Consider the following 15,598-nt stretch of genomic DNA (forward strand, 5'->3'; position numbering starts at 1 on the left):
AGTTGTGCTTGGACTTCATTCGTGACAGACTAGGAATACGACGCGAGGAGTGCTGAGTATTTATTATTTTCATTTTTAAGTGTTTACCTTCACTTAAGGTAACATTTAAAATAAAAATTCTTAAATATTTATTATTTGAGTGTGTTTACAAGCCAAAACTAAAAATAAATAAATTCTCTAAACCCCCAAAAAACTAAAATATTACCTACTCTAAATAGAAAAAAATTATAACAGGTGTTCAAAAAGACCACCTTCTTGTGCTAGACAGAACGTCGTAAAATCCCCGTCTGACATTGGCTAACATATTAGGCCTAATAGTTTGGAATGCCTCTCGCATTTTTACTTGAAGCTCATCCAGATTATTAGCCCTATTATGACCATACACTTTGGATTTTACATAACCCCACAAAAAGAAATCATTGGGAGAAAGATCTGGTGCTCGAGCGGGCCACAAAATATTCAATTCCATATCCACTAATTCCATATCCACTAATTAAACGGTTGGGAAAAGTATTGTTCAAATATTCTTAAACAATACGGGCATTGTGGGCAGGGCAACCACCTCAGCAATTTGATTGCTTGAAAACGTGGGATTTTGATCCGCGGTAGCACAAATGAACACTTGCTTTAACTCCTGTTTTTCATTAATCAACACATCAGGCTTTTTGTGTTTTTGTGGGGACACGCACCCATGTGCTTCAAAATTATTAATAACTCTTGATATAATAGGTAGAGATGGAATTGGCCTGTTTACAAAAGTTTGTGGAAAAATTGTTTGTATATCCCGATAAGACCTATTTTGGAAATACCATTTTACAATCTGAATTTTCTCACGAACTTCGTAAACATCCATTATTTTACTTAAAAAATAAATTTTACACGAGAACTATCGCGAGAATCAATGTATTCGTTTTGGCCATTAAAACACGAATAAATACAAATTCTGAAACATTCTTATCACATATCTACCTATTTTTATTTTATCGCATTTTTTCGCCTGCTTTTTATCCGGCGGACGGGTATACGCTAATTCGTCCGGTTCTGCCTATGTTACTACTACGGTGGTCCGGTCTGTATAATAATTATTATTGTGATATGTAGTTCTTACTTTCACATGCAAGATGTTATTTTTTGTTGTTGTTCTGTTTGAGTCTTACCAAAGTTCACAGAATTACATAGAATTATTCTGTAAACTTTGATCTTACTATTGAAAACTTTTAAGATATCTGTAAACTTCGAATATAGTGTGTAACAAAGCAAGAAAGATTTCGACAGACGACATCCGGAAAATGACAGAAAATACGATTTGCCTGTGAATTATAACGACACAACAGTCACTGTCACGCACCCTGCCGTTGTATACATCAATTTAAAATAATATGGAAGTTAATAGTTAAGCTTTTTTTGACATACTATATATTATCCATTTGTTAAATAGTAAATAATAATTAGAGATATCTTTATTAGTTTATGTATGTACTAATTGTTGTGATTGAAGTATTTGAAATAAATATAAACTTAAAAAAGGCTTACAATATACAAAACTAATTTTCTACGTCTGGACATGTAAAAAATGTAGAAAATTAGTTGGTGTAGAAAATACGGTAGGAAATATAAAATTTTCTACCTACCCAACCCTGATTATGGTTAATTAACTTACTGAAAGTTATACTGTCCTGCTCAACTGCAGCCAAAATCGACTTGGTGTTTCCCTTTCTGTTCCCAGTTTTACGCTTCTCTCGCTGATTGGTCACTTTAACTTCTTTTGGCGCTACGACAGGAGGAGAAGCATGAATGATGGCCCTCGAATTGAAGTTACTTCGTTTCGGACGCTTATTTTTAAATTCAGCTTCTTTATCAGGAACGACTGCTGGAGATTCCAACTTATCTTCATCATTCAAACTTCCAATTGGTGAGTTGCCAGTCATAATTGCCGCAACTTCCAAACCAGCCGTACGTTGTTCTTTTTGCATTTCTAGGTCCTCTTCCGCCGTTGGTTGGCGATCTTCGGCATTCCCAAGTATTTGCTTCTTTTTCGGTGACCACGAATTCGTTCTTCTCGTGTTTCTTTTATCAACACTACAGCTGCTTAACGGTTGCACGCCTAACAATCGTTGATCAGCCGAAGATATCGATACTATATCATCCCCAGATGGACCAACATCGTTCATTTCGTCAACCTTCGGCTTGGCGCTCTTCCTCTGGTATTGCGAGTACTGCCGCTTCGCAGTTTGCGACGAGGCAACACCGGCCTTCCTCCTGGTCACCTCCAGAACCGGGCGATCGATTAAAGAATAATCGTCAGCGCTGTTAGTAGAATGGCCGGAGTCTTCGCTACAAATCGACTCGCTGTCCTCCGAGATCCGGTCAACGTCTCCGAACTGGGAAGCGCTGATCGCGTTTTCGCTGCGCAGAAAGTTCAGCTTGACGCTGCGGCTCTGTTCCGGAACCACCCCGTTGCCCGAGAACCTCCACGGCCTTTCCATAGACAGAGCAGGTGGGCAGTAAGAGTTAGAAGAATCGCTAAAGGACTGGATATCGTCCAAAGTGGCACCTTTCTCCAGAGTATCGTAAATGTTTGGACCTGACGGTCTATCGGAAACGTGCATGGCGCCTTTTTCGTATACTTTCCTCACTAACGATGCGATGGACGAACGCGACGACTCATCGGACGAAGAGCCACGGCGCGATGTTTGTGTTGAGTCCAAAGTGGCCAGTTTCAAATGAATTCTCATCCTTCTGTTCGACGCCGTATCTTCCGAAGCTGTCGGCGTAACGGCTCGTGTTTTAATTTTCTCTATTGTTTTTTCTATAGCGACTCTTTTGCGTTCGACGATTTCCTGTAATAGCAAGCCCAGAGAAGGGGGACTCAATTCGGCTCTTCGCTGAATAGGCGTTGATGGAGCAACTGAAACAAAAACAAATTTAAAAAATTGTGTGTGCACTATGTGCGCATATTTTAAGTGAAACTTCTTACTAACAGCTATTAAATTGGAGGATTTGAAGGACATGTTTGAAAAAGTGGCATATAATGCTGTTTTAAGTCTTAATATACAGTGGTGGCCAAAAGTATGGAAACTTTTTTAATTTGTAATTTGAAAACAGAATATTTTCACATTTCGTGTAGGTAACAATTCTTCTGTGTCTGAAAATCTTCTGATGGGAAGAAATGCGGAAAAATATATAATGACAAATTTTTATATTATTATCTATTTCAGAGATTTTCTACAACTTTTTTTATTTAAAACAAGTTTAATTTTCTGTAGATAACTGGATTCGGCATAAAATTCTGCATATAGTCACTGACTTTATTTAAAGCACACTGCGGTGTTGCCATTCTATTTCTTATTTACTAAAAACTTTGGCTAAAAACATTATATACGAAAAGTGGTAAAAACTAGAGTGATATAACTTTATTAATACTGAGCTATGTTTTCTTAAACATGAAGGATACCAGAATAAATTCGTGTAGAAAAATTTACTTCGTATCGTATACAGGGTATTTTTTATGGCGTCACCAAAATCGTAATATTTAAAATGTTGTATCTCATTTTTTTTTAAATGTAACACCTTGTATATCATTTTTCTTTCAGATGTAAATTTAAAAGGTGAACATTTTTTGTATTTAAAGTGTTCTTAAATTTTTGGCTATAATAAAGCCAAGTGTTAATAAAGTTATATTCACTCTAGTTTTTTTACAACTTCTCGCATTTTAACCGGTTTTTTTGGTTTTTTAACCAAAGTTTTAGTAAATAAGTTATAGAATGGCAACATTGTAGAATGATTCAAATAAAAATAGTGTACTATATGCAGAATTGTATGCCGAATCCGATTATCTACAGAAAAATGGGAAGGGGGGGTGCAGTTGGTTAGGCAGTTTAAAAAATAAAACTAACTTTACCATAACTTTTTTGTGACACCCTGTATATAACAAACTATTTTGAAACATATGAATAAAACGTTTTTCACATCTTTTTTCCTCGCACTAATGGGCCACCCTGTATATTTACGGTGGTTTAAAGCTAGGTGTCTAGGCACTTTTCTTCCCTCAAATATAAGCTCAATATTTTGTCTATAATATTTTGAATGTTGTTATATTACGACCACTTATAATAAAAAATAAATAAAATAAAAAAAACGTCAAAAATACAGGCCACTAAATTTATAAGAAATTATGCTATTATAAAATTCTTTCAATTAAAAAATATGAATAATTTGCGGAGATTTTAGATGTACAAAATTAGTTACTCTAAAATTGTTTCAAAAACCAATCTATATAAATTATCTCGTAAATTATTATTGGAATGAAAATTTTATGGCAAATCCCCCGACCAAAAATATTTTCATGCGCATATTTGGGACCACCTGTATATCTAAAATACTATTTTTAAAATCTGCCCACATGCTAAAAAAATAATAACATTTAATTAATTACATAATATCTCAGCTTCTAAAATAGACAAATATAATTAAATGTTTATTGATAATTACTATCAGCTTGCCGATTTAAAAAAAAACTCAAAATTTTTTGAATTATTACTACAATTAATAGCAGCACACAGTAAGGCATTCATTTTTTGTCAATCCGTCTCTGTGCTGGGACGCAACGCTCGAACCTCGCAGCTCGACGGACGGAATTCAACTGAAACACTTTGCAATCTGCCGATATTCGACAGATTGCAAAAACTGGCAGAAAATATTTGCGAGAGTGCAACTACTGTTTTCCTTAAACTATGACCATACTTACCCTTTATAGGCGACAACCCGATACTCCTTGTGAAAACCTGTTTTTCTGGTATAACTTCGTCCATTATGTATGACACAGGCCTGCGGATTCTCTGGGGTCGACCACTACCTAAAAGCAAATTAAAAATATTAAAATTGATGAGAACTTATCCTGTGCAACAGATGCAAAAATCAAAGAAATGTCATTGATCATCATTGTAAATCAACAATAATCAGTAAAAACTTAATGTTTGATTTAATAAAAGCTGTTATGACCCAAGGACTGTATATATTCTAAAGGACTGTTCGATCGCGTCAAATCGCCGCTGTCGTAGTCGCCGTGGAATGCTACGTCACGCGCTGACCAGCGCTTCACAGTGCGGCGGATGGTTATTCTAGCGGGACAAAATCTCAAGAGCAATGTTTGGGACTTAAAATCTAAGAACGTAGCAAATGGTCTAATATATAGCAACTAAATGGTTAAATTTATTTATTTATTAACAACTTAATTTATTAATAAATAAATACAAGATAATAAAACTATGATATTATTCGTACATGACACAAAAACCGTATTGTAAACTATTGCTAAATACATAAAATTATAATATCAGGTGAAATACTTACAAAAAACTCTTTAGCAGTTATTTTTTAATTACTTTGTAATCTTGTGACACCCTCTATATTTTATTTTTAAAAATTATATTTTATTTTAAAAATATTAATTAAGATAGATATTTTAATTTTAATTTTAACACTCGGTAATTGTAAATTCATATATAGTAAGTATCTAAGACAATTTTTTAAACTCAGTGCCTTTTGATGGAGTTGTTTTGTTTTTATACTATTCGATTGAAATGAAACTTTTTGGACATTCACCTGTTAAGCTTGAACTCCCTGTGGCTGTGACTACCTGTGTTGGTAACTGTTGGTAACTCAAAAAATTTGGAATAAAATGGATAAGAACTTGTAAATATTTTGTTTTCGTATGATCTCTGCCTTGCTGAGCAGAAAACGACCAAATTTGGTTGATAAAAATGTATCGAAATACAAAGAATATTCACGCATTTTTTATACCAATTGGAATGTCTACTATTTATTCTTACAGTACACATTTTTTGGCTTATTTCTAACCAAACGCTTTTGTCCCGCTAAATTTATCTTCGACCGCACTGTGCGCTCGTCCGTCAAATGCAAAAATAACTGTCACTGTCTAAAATCTTTAGCGCCAACTTCAACTCGGTCCCCAGATGACGTAAAAAAACTGACTGCAGGAAGATAGGAATCGAACTATCCTTATCTCTATAGTATCCTTGGTTATAACCAGCGATTACTTACCTTTGACAGGAGACAACCCGATATCCTTTGTGAAAACCTGTTTTTCCGGTATAACATCGTCTATTATGTGACCGCTGTCTACAAGGAAATTAAAAATAATATTAAAATTGATGAGAACTATTCTTGTCTAACAGATGCAAAAATATTATCGACTTTTAAATACTTAATACGATCATCAAACACAAGTCAGCTTAACTATTGAGAGAATATATGATTCCGAAATACTACATTACATCCAAAAAACCATACAGTCTGTTGCATCGTCGACCTGCACTTAGGAAATCCCATGTAAATTTTAAAAATGAAGTTTCCCCCATTTTATTTTACAGAAAAATATTTGAAACTATTTAAAGAACTCCTTAAAATGAGGCAAATTGTTCATTTTCAATAGCTTCTACTCACGTTAGATATGCTATTAAACTAGTGGTGGGCAAAACCGTTATTTTTATATAACAGTTGAAACTGTTACTCACTTCCTGTGTCTCGATAAAAGAAACATATTTTCTCTTTACCTTTTTTCAGATAAGGCCAAAATAACCGAGTTATTTAAGTTTGACAATTTAGAATAAATTATTTTTTTTTAATTTTGAGAGCCACCGGATTTTTTCTGTAACCATAAAGTAAAGCCGGTAATGTCCTGAGGTAATATCAGAGACTAAGAAATTATACCGTGGGAGAATTTGCGGTGAACAGGCAGTTCTAAAAAGTTTTCGAAAAATATACAGGAAAATTTAAAAGAAAATGCACGATTTTCAACATCTTTTTTTAGCCGAAAAACCTCATAGACGTGTTCCTGGGGTCGAAATATACCACCCCTGAAAATATTTGCACTTATTTAAGACTCACCCTGTATATAACAGCTTAAAATAAGAGGTATCTGTTATTTTCTGACTTTAATCTTAAACATCTAAAAGAGCACACATTGACACATTGTCCAAATCGTAGTAAAATCATAAAAATCGTCAAACTTGCTCAAAACGATTCTAATAACAGAAGCTTAATCAAGACAATTTTCTTTAATTCAGTTATAATTATAAATTATTTTTATTTACCATGCATTATTGATGCCAAAAAATACCCAGAAATCCGACAAAACAAAATCACTTTCAAACTATTGAAATAAACACCGGGATCAACCGACACAGGGGAAAAAACTATTATTTTCCAACTCCGTTTATCTCGATCGCCGATCGTTATGCTCGTAACAGGTTAAAAAACAACGTATCTAAAATCAATGCTTATTTTCTATACGTTATTATCTAACCCGTTGCCAGAGTCCATCATCGACAATCGACCGATGCAGCAACGTTACTTTTCCACTCAGGTTATCTCGACCTTTACGCGTTATGCTCGCAACTGGTTCAAAAGCTGCTTATTTTATATACGTTATTTTTAAGCTGTTACGAGCCCTACACGACCATCGACCGATGTAGTAACGTTCGCCGTAGCGCATTGCCTACTCCGCTGTATTTCGCCTGCCGTCCGTTATCGATGGTTGTTGAAATAACAGATTTTTCATACTCTACGTGTCGTTATTTTAATATCTGTTATTTTTTAGAAGTAGCAACGGTTGCGTTATGTTATTTGGTATTTCTAAATAACTGTTATAAAATAACAGATGGTTAAATAACAACTCATCTCTATATTAAACGTTAGTGGGGAATTACTAAAAACGGTAAAAATTCGACCACCCTAATTTTTTTTGCCAAATTTGATTTTTTTTAACTTTATTATTTTTCACGTTATTTGACCAGTTTTTAGAGCAATAAAAAAATAGTACGTAAATTTCACGGTTCATAAAAATAGGACTAAAAATAAAAAAATAATACTTTAAAATTTAACGAAAAAAATTTCCATTGCGTTTTTTGCATCTAAGTGTGTTTACATATTACATGGTACTAGTGATGGGTTGTTATTTAACTATCTGTTATTTTATAACAATTATTTATAAATAACATAACGCAACCGTTACTACTTTTAAAAAATAACAGATATAAAATAACGACACGTAGAGATCGGCCGCTCGTGAAAGGAAAAACGAAGTCGGCGCTCTGCATCACCACGAAATTCTATGCTGCTCGAAGCAATTCCAAAAAACAACTAGTATGGATTGAAAACATGTTATTTCGTCAACCATCGATACAGGCGGCGAGACAACGGACAACGGAGTGGGGAAAGCGCTACGGCGAACGTAGCTGCTTCGGTCGATACCGTCAATGGTCGTATTTACAACAGCTTAAAAATAATAGGATATAAAAGAAGCAGGTTTTTTGAAACAGTTGAGGGCATAACGCCTGGCGGTGGAGATAACAGGAGTGGGAAAGGAACGCTGCTGCATCGGTCGATTGTCGATGGAGGCTCGCAACGGGTTGGAGAAGCAGTCATTTTAGATATGTTGTTTTTCAACCTGTTACAAGTATAACAGGGCGGCGGACGAGATAATAGGTGTGGGAAAGGAACGCTGCTGCATCGGTCGATTGTCGATGGAGGTTCGAAACAGGTTGGGGAATAACGCATCAGTTGTTTTAGATACATTCTGTTTCAACCTGTTACGAGCATAACGGACGGAGGTCGAGATATTATGGCGCTGTATGTTTCAGTACTTACTTATTAAGTTTCAATATTTAGGTATATATTTATTCTGAAAAATTTTCAGAATATTATTTTAAGATTTTTTAAAAATGTATACAGGGTGTTTTGAAAAATCTGGTCATTGATTAATCACGATCCTGCTTAAAGCCCTTGACGTAAAAAGCTGATTTTTGGAAAACGGATTGACTTTAGTGTGTAGAGGTTCGATAAGAAGGAATTTTTCGAAACTCGAATTCTAAGGGGGTGAAATTACTCTGAAATATTAGAATATTTTTTATTTAAAAACCGGTGAGTTTTTCGGAAAAACTCTTAAAACACGTATATTTTAATATGTTGTTTTACATATTTTAAGATTTTTTAAAAATATATACAGGGTGTTTCATAAAATATGACCATTGAGTAATCACTATTCTGCTTAAACTGCTGGACGTTTAAAGCTGATTTTTTGCAAACGGATTGACTGTGGGGTTGAGGTTCGATAAGGAGGGGTTTCTCGAATCTCAAATTCCAACAGGGTGAAAACGCCCCTCAAATATTACAATATTTGTTATTTAAAAAACGGTTAGTCTTTCGGGAAAACGCCTGGACACGCATAATTTATTTTGTTTTTTTACATATTTTGAAATTTTTAAAAAATCATACAGGGTGTTCCAAAAAGCTGAGTAATTGATTAACGGATTAACCACGATTCTGCTTAAACTGCTCGACGTTAGAAAGCTTATTTTTGGCAAATGTGAGAAAATTTTATCCAGTTTGTATGTTAATGGAAATTCTTGTTTTGCTTTGTCATCACCATTAGAAATTATTAATTCGACGCGAACGAAGTCGCGGGTACACGCTAGTTTAAGTGTAAAATTAATTCGAACTCTAGTGTGTAGTTGGTTTACTTATGAAGAATATACTACACATTTTCTTATATTGCTATTTTTGACCGCAAATGGTAAAATCATAACTAAGAGCTTCTCGCCCGTCGAGTGAGATGCACCCTGTACACTGCTACGCAATTCAGGATCTACGCGGATCGAGGGGCAGGGCGTAGGTATATACTATAGACGAGTGACCGAATTTTGGCTTTTTTTATATCGCAATTTGTAAACAGCGCTTATTTGTAAATAACCACCGTTTTTAGAGAGGTATTTTAGATAACAATCGATATTTAGAAATGTTTTGACACCCTGGAAATACTACCACCGAGCACGTCATTGTTGCAACTTGCAACTGCGTTAATACGCCTGGCGATGACCGTCTCATACTCTTTCAGATATTTAGCAGTAAAATAAAGAAACCTGTTATTTTAAGCTGTTTTTTATAAATAACTATAACAGTTTCAACTGTTATCTAAAAATAACAGTTTTGCCCATCACTACATGGTACAAATACTTACCGTGGATAGGCGACAACCCGATACTCTGCGTGAAAACCCGTTTGCGATTGTTGCAAACATGCACATCACTCTTCTCCACAGAATCATTAGGCGTAGTTACAGACTGCTCTGGTCTGTCAGCGACCGTAGGTCCAGTTTTATCAAGACTTCTATTATTGTTCCTAGGTCTACCTCGTCTCTTTAAACTTTCATTGTTTATACCAGTTAGAACGCTATTACTTTTGTTCAATTTCTCTGTCTTTTTAGATTTAGCGTTTCTTTGATTTTTCACCTTTCTTTTAGAGCTATTTAAATTTTCTGTATCAATTTTTTCGAGCTGATCTCTAAAAGACTCTCTTTCTGTTGAACGATTTAATCTCGCTGACACATTAACAACTTTGTCCGATTTTGTTTCTTTCACGATTGCATTTTCTTGTTTTCCAGTTTTTTCCTTAGAGAAATTTAACTTTTTTTTCGGAATTTCTTCAGAATCCACCACAATTTCCTGGTTTGTGATCGTTTCATTGCTCGATTCTTCAACTTCTTTTGATATTAATTTTTCTTTCGGCATTTCTTCATAAGCCAACTCATTTTCCTTGTTTGTAATCGTCTCATCGCTTGTTTTTTCAACTTCTTCAGATCCATCGGCACGATTTGATTTCTCTTCGGATCTAACAGATTCTTCCATCACGTCTGGTGCAACTTTACAAAGCGCGCTACGAGTTCTATTTAATTTTATCTCCGAACTGTTCTGGAAGGACTTGGAATTGGAAATGTCATGGTGCGAAGAAGTACGAAGAAAAGAATTGGACCCCTTCCTTTTTTGTGGTATTTTTTTAGGAGTGGGTACACTTGTGCTGCGTTTAGACTCTTTCCCTTGAACTTTTTTCATTCTGGGTATTCTGCATTTCTTTTTCTCCGGAACCTTAACGGGGCCATCCTTCTTGTTTTCCTTAATTCGGGATTTTTCATGTAAATCGTACGTATCCAGAACTTCCGCTTCCTGCGAACCTTTGTCCTCAACTTTATCTCTGTTAGACTCTAGCTCCCTCCTGCTGTTTCTGAAAGACGTTCCTACATAGATCAAAGACGAACCGTCGCTGTTTGAGGTTTCTTTGTTCGGTAGGATCTGTTTGGAAGCGTCCAGTTTCTTTGGAACCGCCTCGTTCTTTGATTGGGGTTCTTTATCTTCATCTTGATTAGCTTTATCATTCTTTTTAATGCTTTCTCCCAGTCTTATTGGTGACAAGAATTCAGCAGAGGTGTTGTTCTCGAAAAAATGTTCTTTAGTCGCTTTGTGATACGGCGTGCTGCTTATGAGGTTCTTATCGGAGTTCTTTAAATTTCGTATTATCATCGACTTTCTTAATTTTGGTTTCAAGTTTGTTTCGTTTATCAACTTCTCCGGTTTTTTGACGTCCTGTAAATAAAAAAAAATATATGCGTTAGTAGTTTAAAGTCTAAGAAATACACACAAAATATATGGTACCAGATTATTTGTAAAAAAAAATTCTAAATATGCTATCGGGTCACCTTTGTTCCGTTTGAAAAAATTGAGTTATGGTATTATACGAAAAACATTAAACTATCAAATATATTTTTCCAAAGCTCCTTGATTAAAAATTAATGGTTTTAACACAGCCATGATACTCTACCGGGTGTGTCTCCAAAGTGGCTCACCTCTATAACTTTTTTTATTTTTTTGAGATAAAAAAACGAGATTTGGTATGTTGGTATGTGACATAAATTAGGATTGATCGACGTATTCAATTGTTCTGATCAATTCCTGTTTCACCGGAAATGACAACTTTTGATTTTTAATTGGCTCTCGGATGACAAAAGTTGACATATCATATGTCAACTTTTGACATTTTCTTATATGATTTATTTGAAATTGCAACATGCGGTTCATAACGACAATTTGTTTCGAAATACCAAGTGTGTGGTACCAAATTATTCGTAAAAAAATGCTTTTTCCAAATATGCTAATAAGCCACCCTCGTTCCATTTGAAAAAATTGAGATACGATTAAAAATACGATTTGGACATCTTTTAACCGGTCAGGACAAGACATGAGAGACATTGAAAGTTCAAACCCATCTTTCCAAGGCTCCTTGATTACAAATTAATGTTTTTAACACATCCATAGCACCCTAGATGGAAATTTAAAATACAATTTAAAGCAAAAATGTCAAAAGTTGACATATAGTATGTCATTCTAGTCAGAGTGTCATTTTCTATCGAATAAAGTAAAAAATACCGAGGACCCCATTTAAAAATCACAACAGTTGTAGTCATTTCCGGTAAAACAAGAAGTGACCAAAAACAACTGAATACGTCAATCAATTGTAATTTTGTCATACATATACTAACATACGAAATCTCGTTTTTTTTTGTCTGAAAAAATAAAAAGTTATAGTTATAGGGATGAGCCATTTTTGAGACGCACTCAGTATACTGAAATTTAAATTGAAATTTAAAAATCTTTTTTTATTGAATACGTTAATCAATCCTGATTTATGTCATATTCTAACATATTAAATTTCGATTTTTTTATCTGAAAAATTAAAAGTTATAGGGGAGAGCCACTTTTGAAAAACACCCGGTATACTTATCAAAAACCTTTAAAAATATCCTAATTTAATCAACCAACCATTATTACAAGAATTTATTTAGATGAGCTAATCTAAAGAATGGATTTTTGATATAATAATACCAGTATTAATATTAATATTTAATATCCTTAAGTAATATTACTAGAGATACCAAAATACACATATTCGTTAGAGACTGCTTGACACACACTAAAAATGTTTGTCTACAATTTATTAAACCATTTCAGATACTTCAAAATATTTTGTATATTTCCAATCCAGTTCGACAACAAACTGAAAAAGTATCATAAACAACCATTAAAATGGTTTTACCTTTTTTGTTTTATGACACTGACAAGTATACTGGTAACAGTTTCTGTAATCATCATGAAACAATCAAAAACTGGTAAGATTCAAAACATTCAGACATTATCAGAAATCTAGAGATTTCGAGAGAAATAAGTACCTAACCCTTAAAAACTTACCCTGTATATTCAGGTAAAAGTACGGATCGATCAGCAATGATTGAGATATTAGTATTTCAATAAAACCCGCTTTTAGATGTATCAAAATTTAATAACAGTAACTTTAACTCTACATATGTATCGGTGTGTTACGTCTTTTTCGTAATTTTAAGGATATACAGGGGGTCCGAACTGTATTCCGGAAACTTTGGCAGCATATTCTGCAGATAAAAATAAGTAAAAAAGTTCGTATAAATGTATGTCCTATAATGCTTAGTTTCGGAGATACAGGGTGTAGAAGTATCATTTTTATTTCGATTTTTTCCAAATAATATCTGAAATAACGTCAATATTTGGATCTTTGGATGAAAATTGGTATCTGGGGTTTTTTGACATGAGAAATTTGATTTTGCATCCTATTTTATTGAGATTATTTGATATTTTGTTAGTTAAATTAGGAATGTAATTTAAAAGTCGATAATTGCAATAGAAAACTTTAATGACAAATTTGTAATCACTAATCCTAAAATCCTCTTAACACAGTGTTGCCAACTATTTCGATCATTATTGATCGCTCCGTAGGGTCAGTGCACTGGTTATCCGGCCCACTGGTCCTTGGCCTTTTTAGGATTTAAAGCTAAATATTAGTTAATTTAATCGCCGTTTATCCAGTCCAAATGGTAAAATATATTCATGTATCATTTATCTATCGAAAGTAGTAGGGGTTAAGATGGAGCTGTGTGCAACTAATAAGCGTGCGAAAAATCCACAGTTCTTGGACACACAACAGAACAACATAGGTAGTGTTTCAAATTTGCTTACTAGTGTGAAGCTACAAAATAGCAGTTTTTTTCACAATATTTTGAAGTAATCACTTGTCATCTTGTCAATCAAATTTTAAATATATCCTGCTATGCGTTCCAGTTGTACCAACTTATTTCTTTGTAAAATAAAATAAACTACTTTGAAATTAAAATGACAGACACATCTATCACTGTCAAGGATCTTCTCGTTGGACAGACTTTATGTCCTATAATGCTTAGTTTCGGAGATACAGGGTGTAGAAGTATCATTTTTATTTCGATTTTTTCCAAATAATATCTGAAATAACGTCAATATTTGGATCTTTGGATGAAAATTGGTATCTGGGGTTTTTTGACATGACAAATTTGATTTTGCATCCTATTTTATTGAGATTATTTGATATTTTGTTAGTTAAATTAGGAATGTAATTTAATGACAAATTTGTAATCACTAATCCTAAAATCCTCTTAACACAGTGTTGCCAACTATTTCGATCATTATTGATCGCTCCGTATATTAGATACTTTAATTATAATTTGACCCTAACTATTTTATTTATTTTCTCAGATACAAACAGGGAAAAGATATCTTTATTCTTCAAAATGTACCAACAACCAATCACCTTTCTTATAATACTGTGTTCATATTTTAAACGAGAAAAATTAGCTCAGAGCATGAATTTATACACGGAGATTGATTCTATGCTGAGAGCGTTGGGAGCAGTTATAAACTATAAGTAAAACTACCATAACATAATATAATAAACTACCATAAGAACGGAAAAAAAACGGCGTTAAGGACAGCTGGGGAATGACAATCGATGATAATTTTGGCGAGGTCAAGTGCTAGACGTCATTTCCCGGCCTGTATTCTTCTTTATTTTTTAATGGCGCTTACTAGTCAGCTCACCATAAGAAGGTTGTAATTTATTTTTATATTGAGTAAAAATGGTTTTTAAATGGTGTAGTTTAAAATTCGAGAAAAAATTATTTTTTGGAAATACATGGTGGCACACCTCATTCGCCTCGGTTGATTATACGAAAACGGAAAGATCTAGAAACAAAATATTTATTGAGTATATGTGGGAAGGCAATGTGCATAATTTAAAATTATTTTGAAATGTACAGGAGTACAGGGTATGTCAGAACTAAGTTCCACACCAAAGTTATATTTTTTCTTATGGAACACCCAGTATTTTATTTCATTTTTGGATCCTTGGACACAAAATGAAGTTTTTATTATAAGGCTTAAATATGTTTACAAGCTTTGGTTTTTGAGATATTTAAAGATATTTAAATATGCATGCTATGATAAAAATGATTGTCAACACCCTGTACATTGCTTTTCAGAACTAATTCTTGTGCTGATTTTTAAGCCAGAGAAATAAACTTTACTGAAAATTTTGATTGCTTCGTTTAATGTATACAGGGGTATCAAAAATTGCTGGTCTATTTTAAATATTTATTTTACATAAAAACTTCGTTATTTCATATAAAACACCCTGTAATTTTTAAAATAAATCGAAGCAGATTCAAATGCTCTTTCAAACTATATTAGGGTGTCCTATACCTCTCTAGCTCAGATTTTGAATAAAGAGCAATTTTTCAATAAAATGGCAACCAAGCGGGCTGGTGTCGTCATGGCAAGTTTCTATTGACAGTTAGTACCTATTTTCTCAAAATCTAAATTAATTTATGGACTTTATTTAAATTTCTAGC

At 33.7% G+C, this 15,598-nt stretch overlaps 1 protein-coding gene across 3 annotated transcripts in view; it reads right to left on the reverse strand.

Moving 5' to 3' along the window:
- The window catches only part of LOC115887906, a 42,787-nt gene that overhangs the window by 20,030 nt on the left and 7,159 nt on the right, over positions 1–15,598 (reverse strand). For 2 of the 3 annotated variants that reach the window (XM_030907437.1, XM_030907435.1), the window contains exons 3-6: positions 10,040–11,438; positions 6,060–6,141; positions 4,748–4,851; positions 1,661–2,908 (exon numbers count right to left, since the gene is read on the reverse strand). In XM_030907437.1, the coding sequence (XP_030763297.1) occupies positions 1,661–2,908; positions 4,748–4,851; positions 6,060–6,141; positions 10,040–11,438 (2,833 nt within the window). Of the gene's footprint in view, positions 1–1,660; positions 2,909–4,747; positions 4,856–6,059; positions 6,142–10,039; positions 11,439–15,598 lie in introns of all 3 variants that reach the window. The other variant, XM_030907436.1, reaches the window with a different exon arrangement.

The sequence above is a fragment of the Sitophilus oryzae genome, unplaced genomic scaffold, assembly GCF_002938485.1.
Source record: "Sitophilus oryzae breed Bouriz unplaced genomic scaffold, Soryzae_2.0 scaffold_682_pilon_pilon, whole genome shotgun sequence".
Taxonomy (NCBI): domain Eukaryota; kingdom Metazoa; phylum Arthropoda; class Insecta; order Coleoptera; family Curculionidae; genus Sitophilus; species Sitophilus oryzae.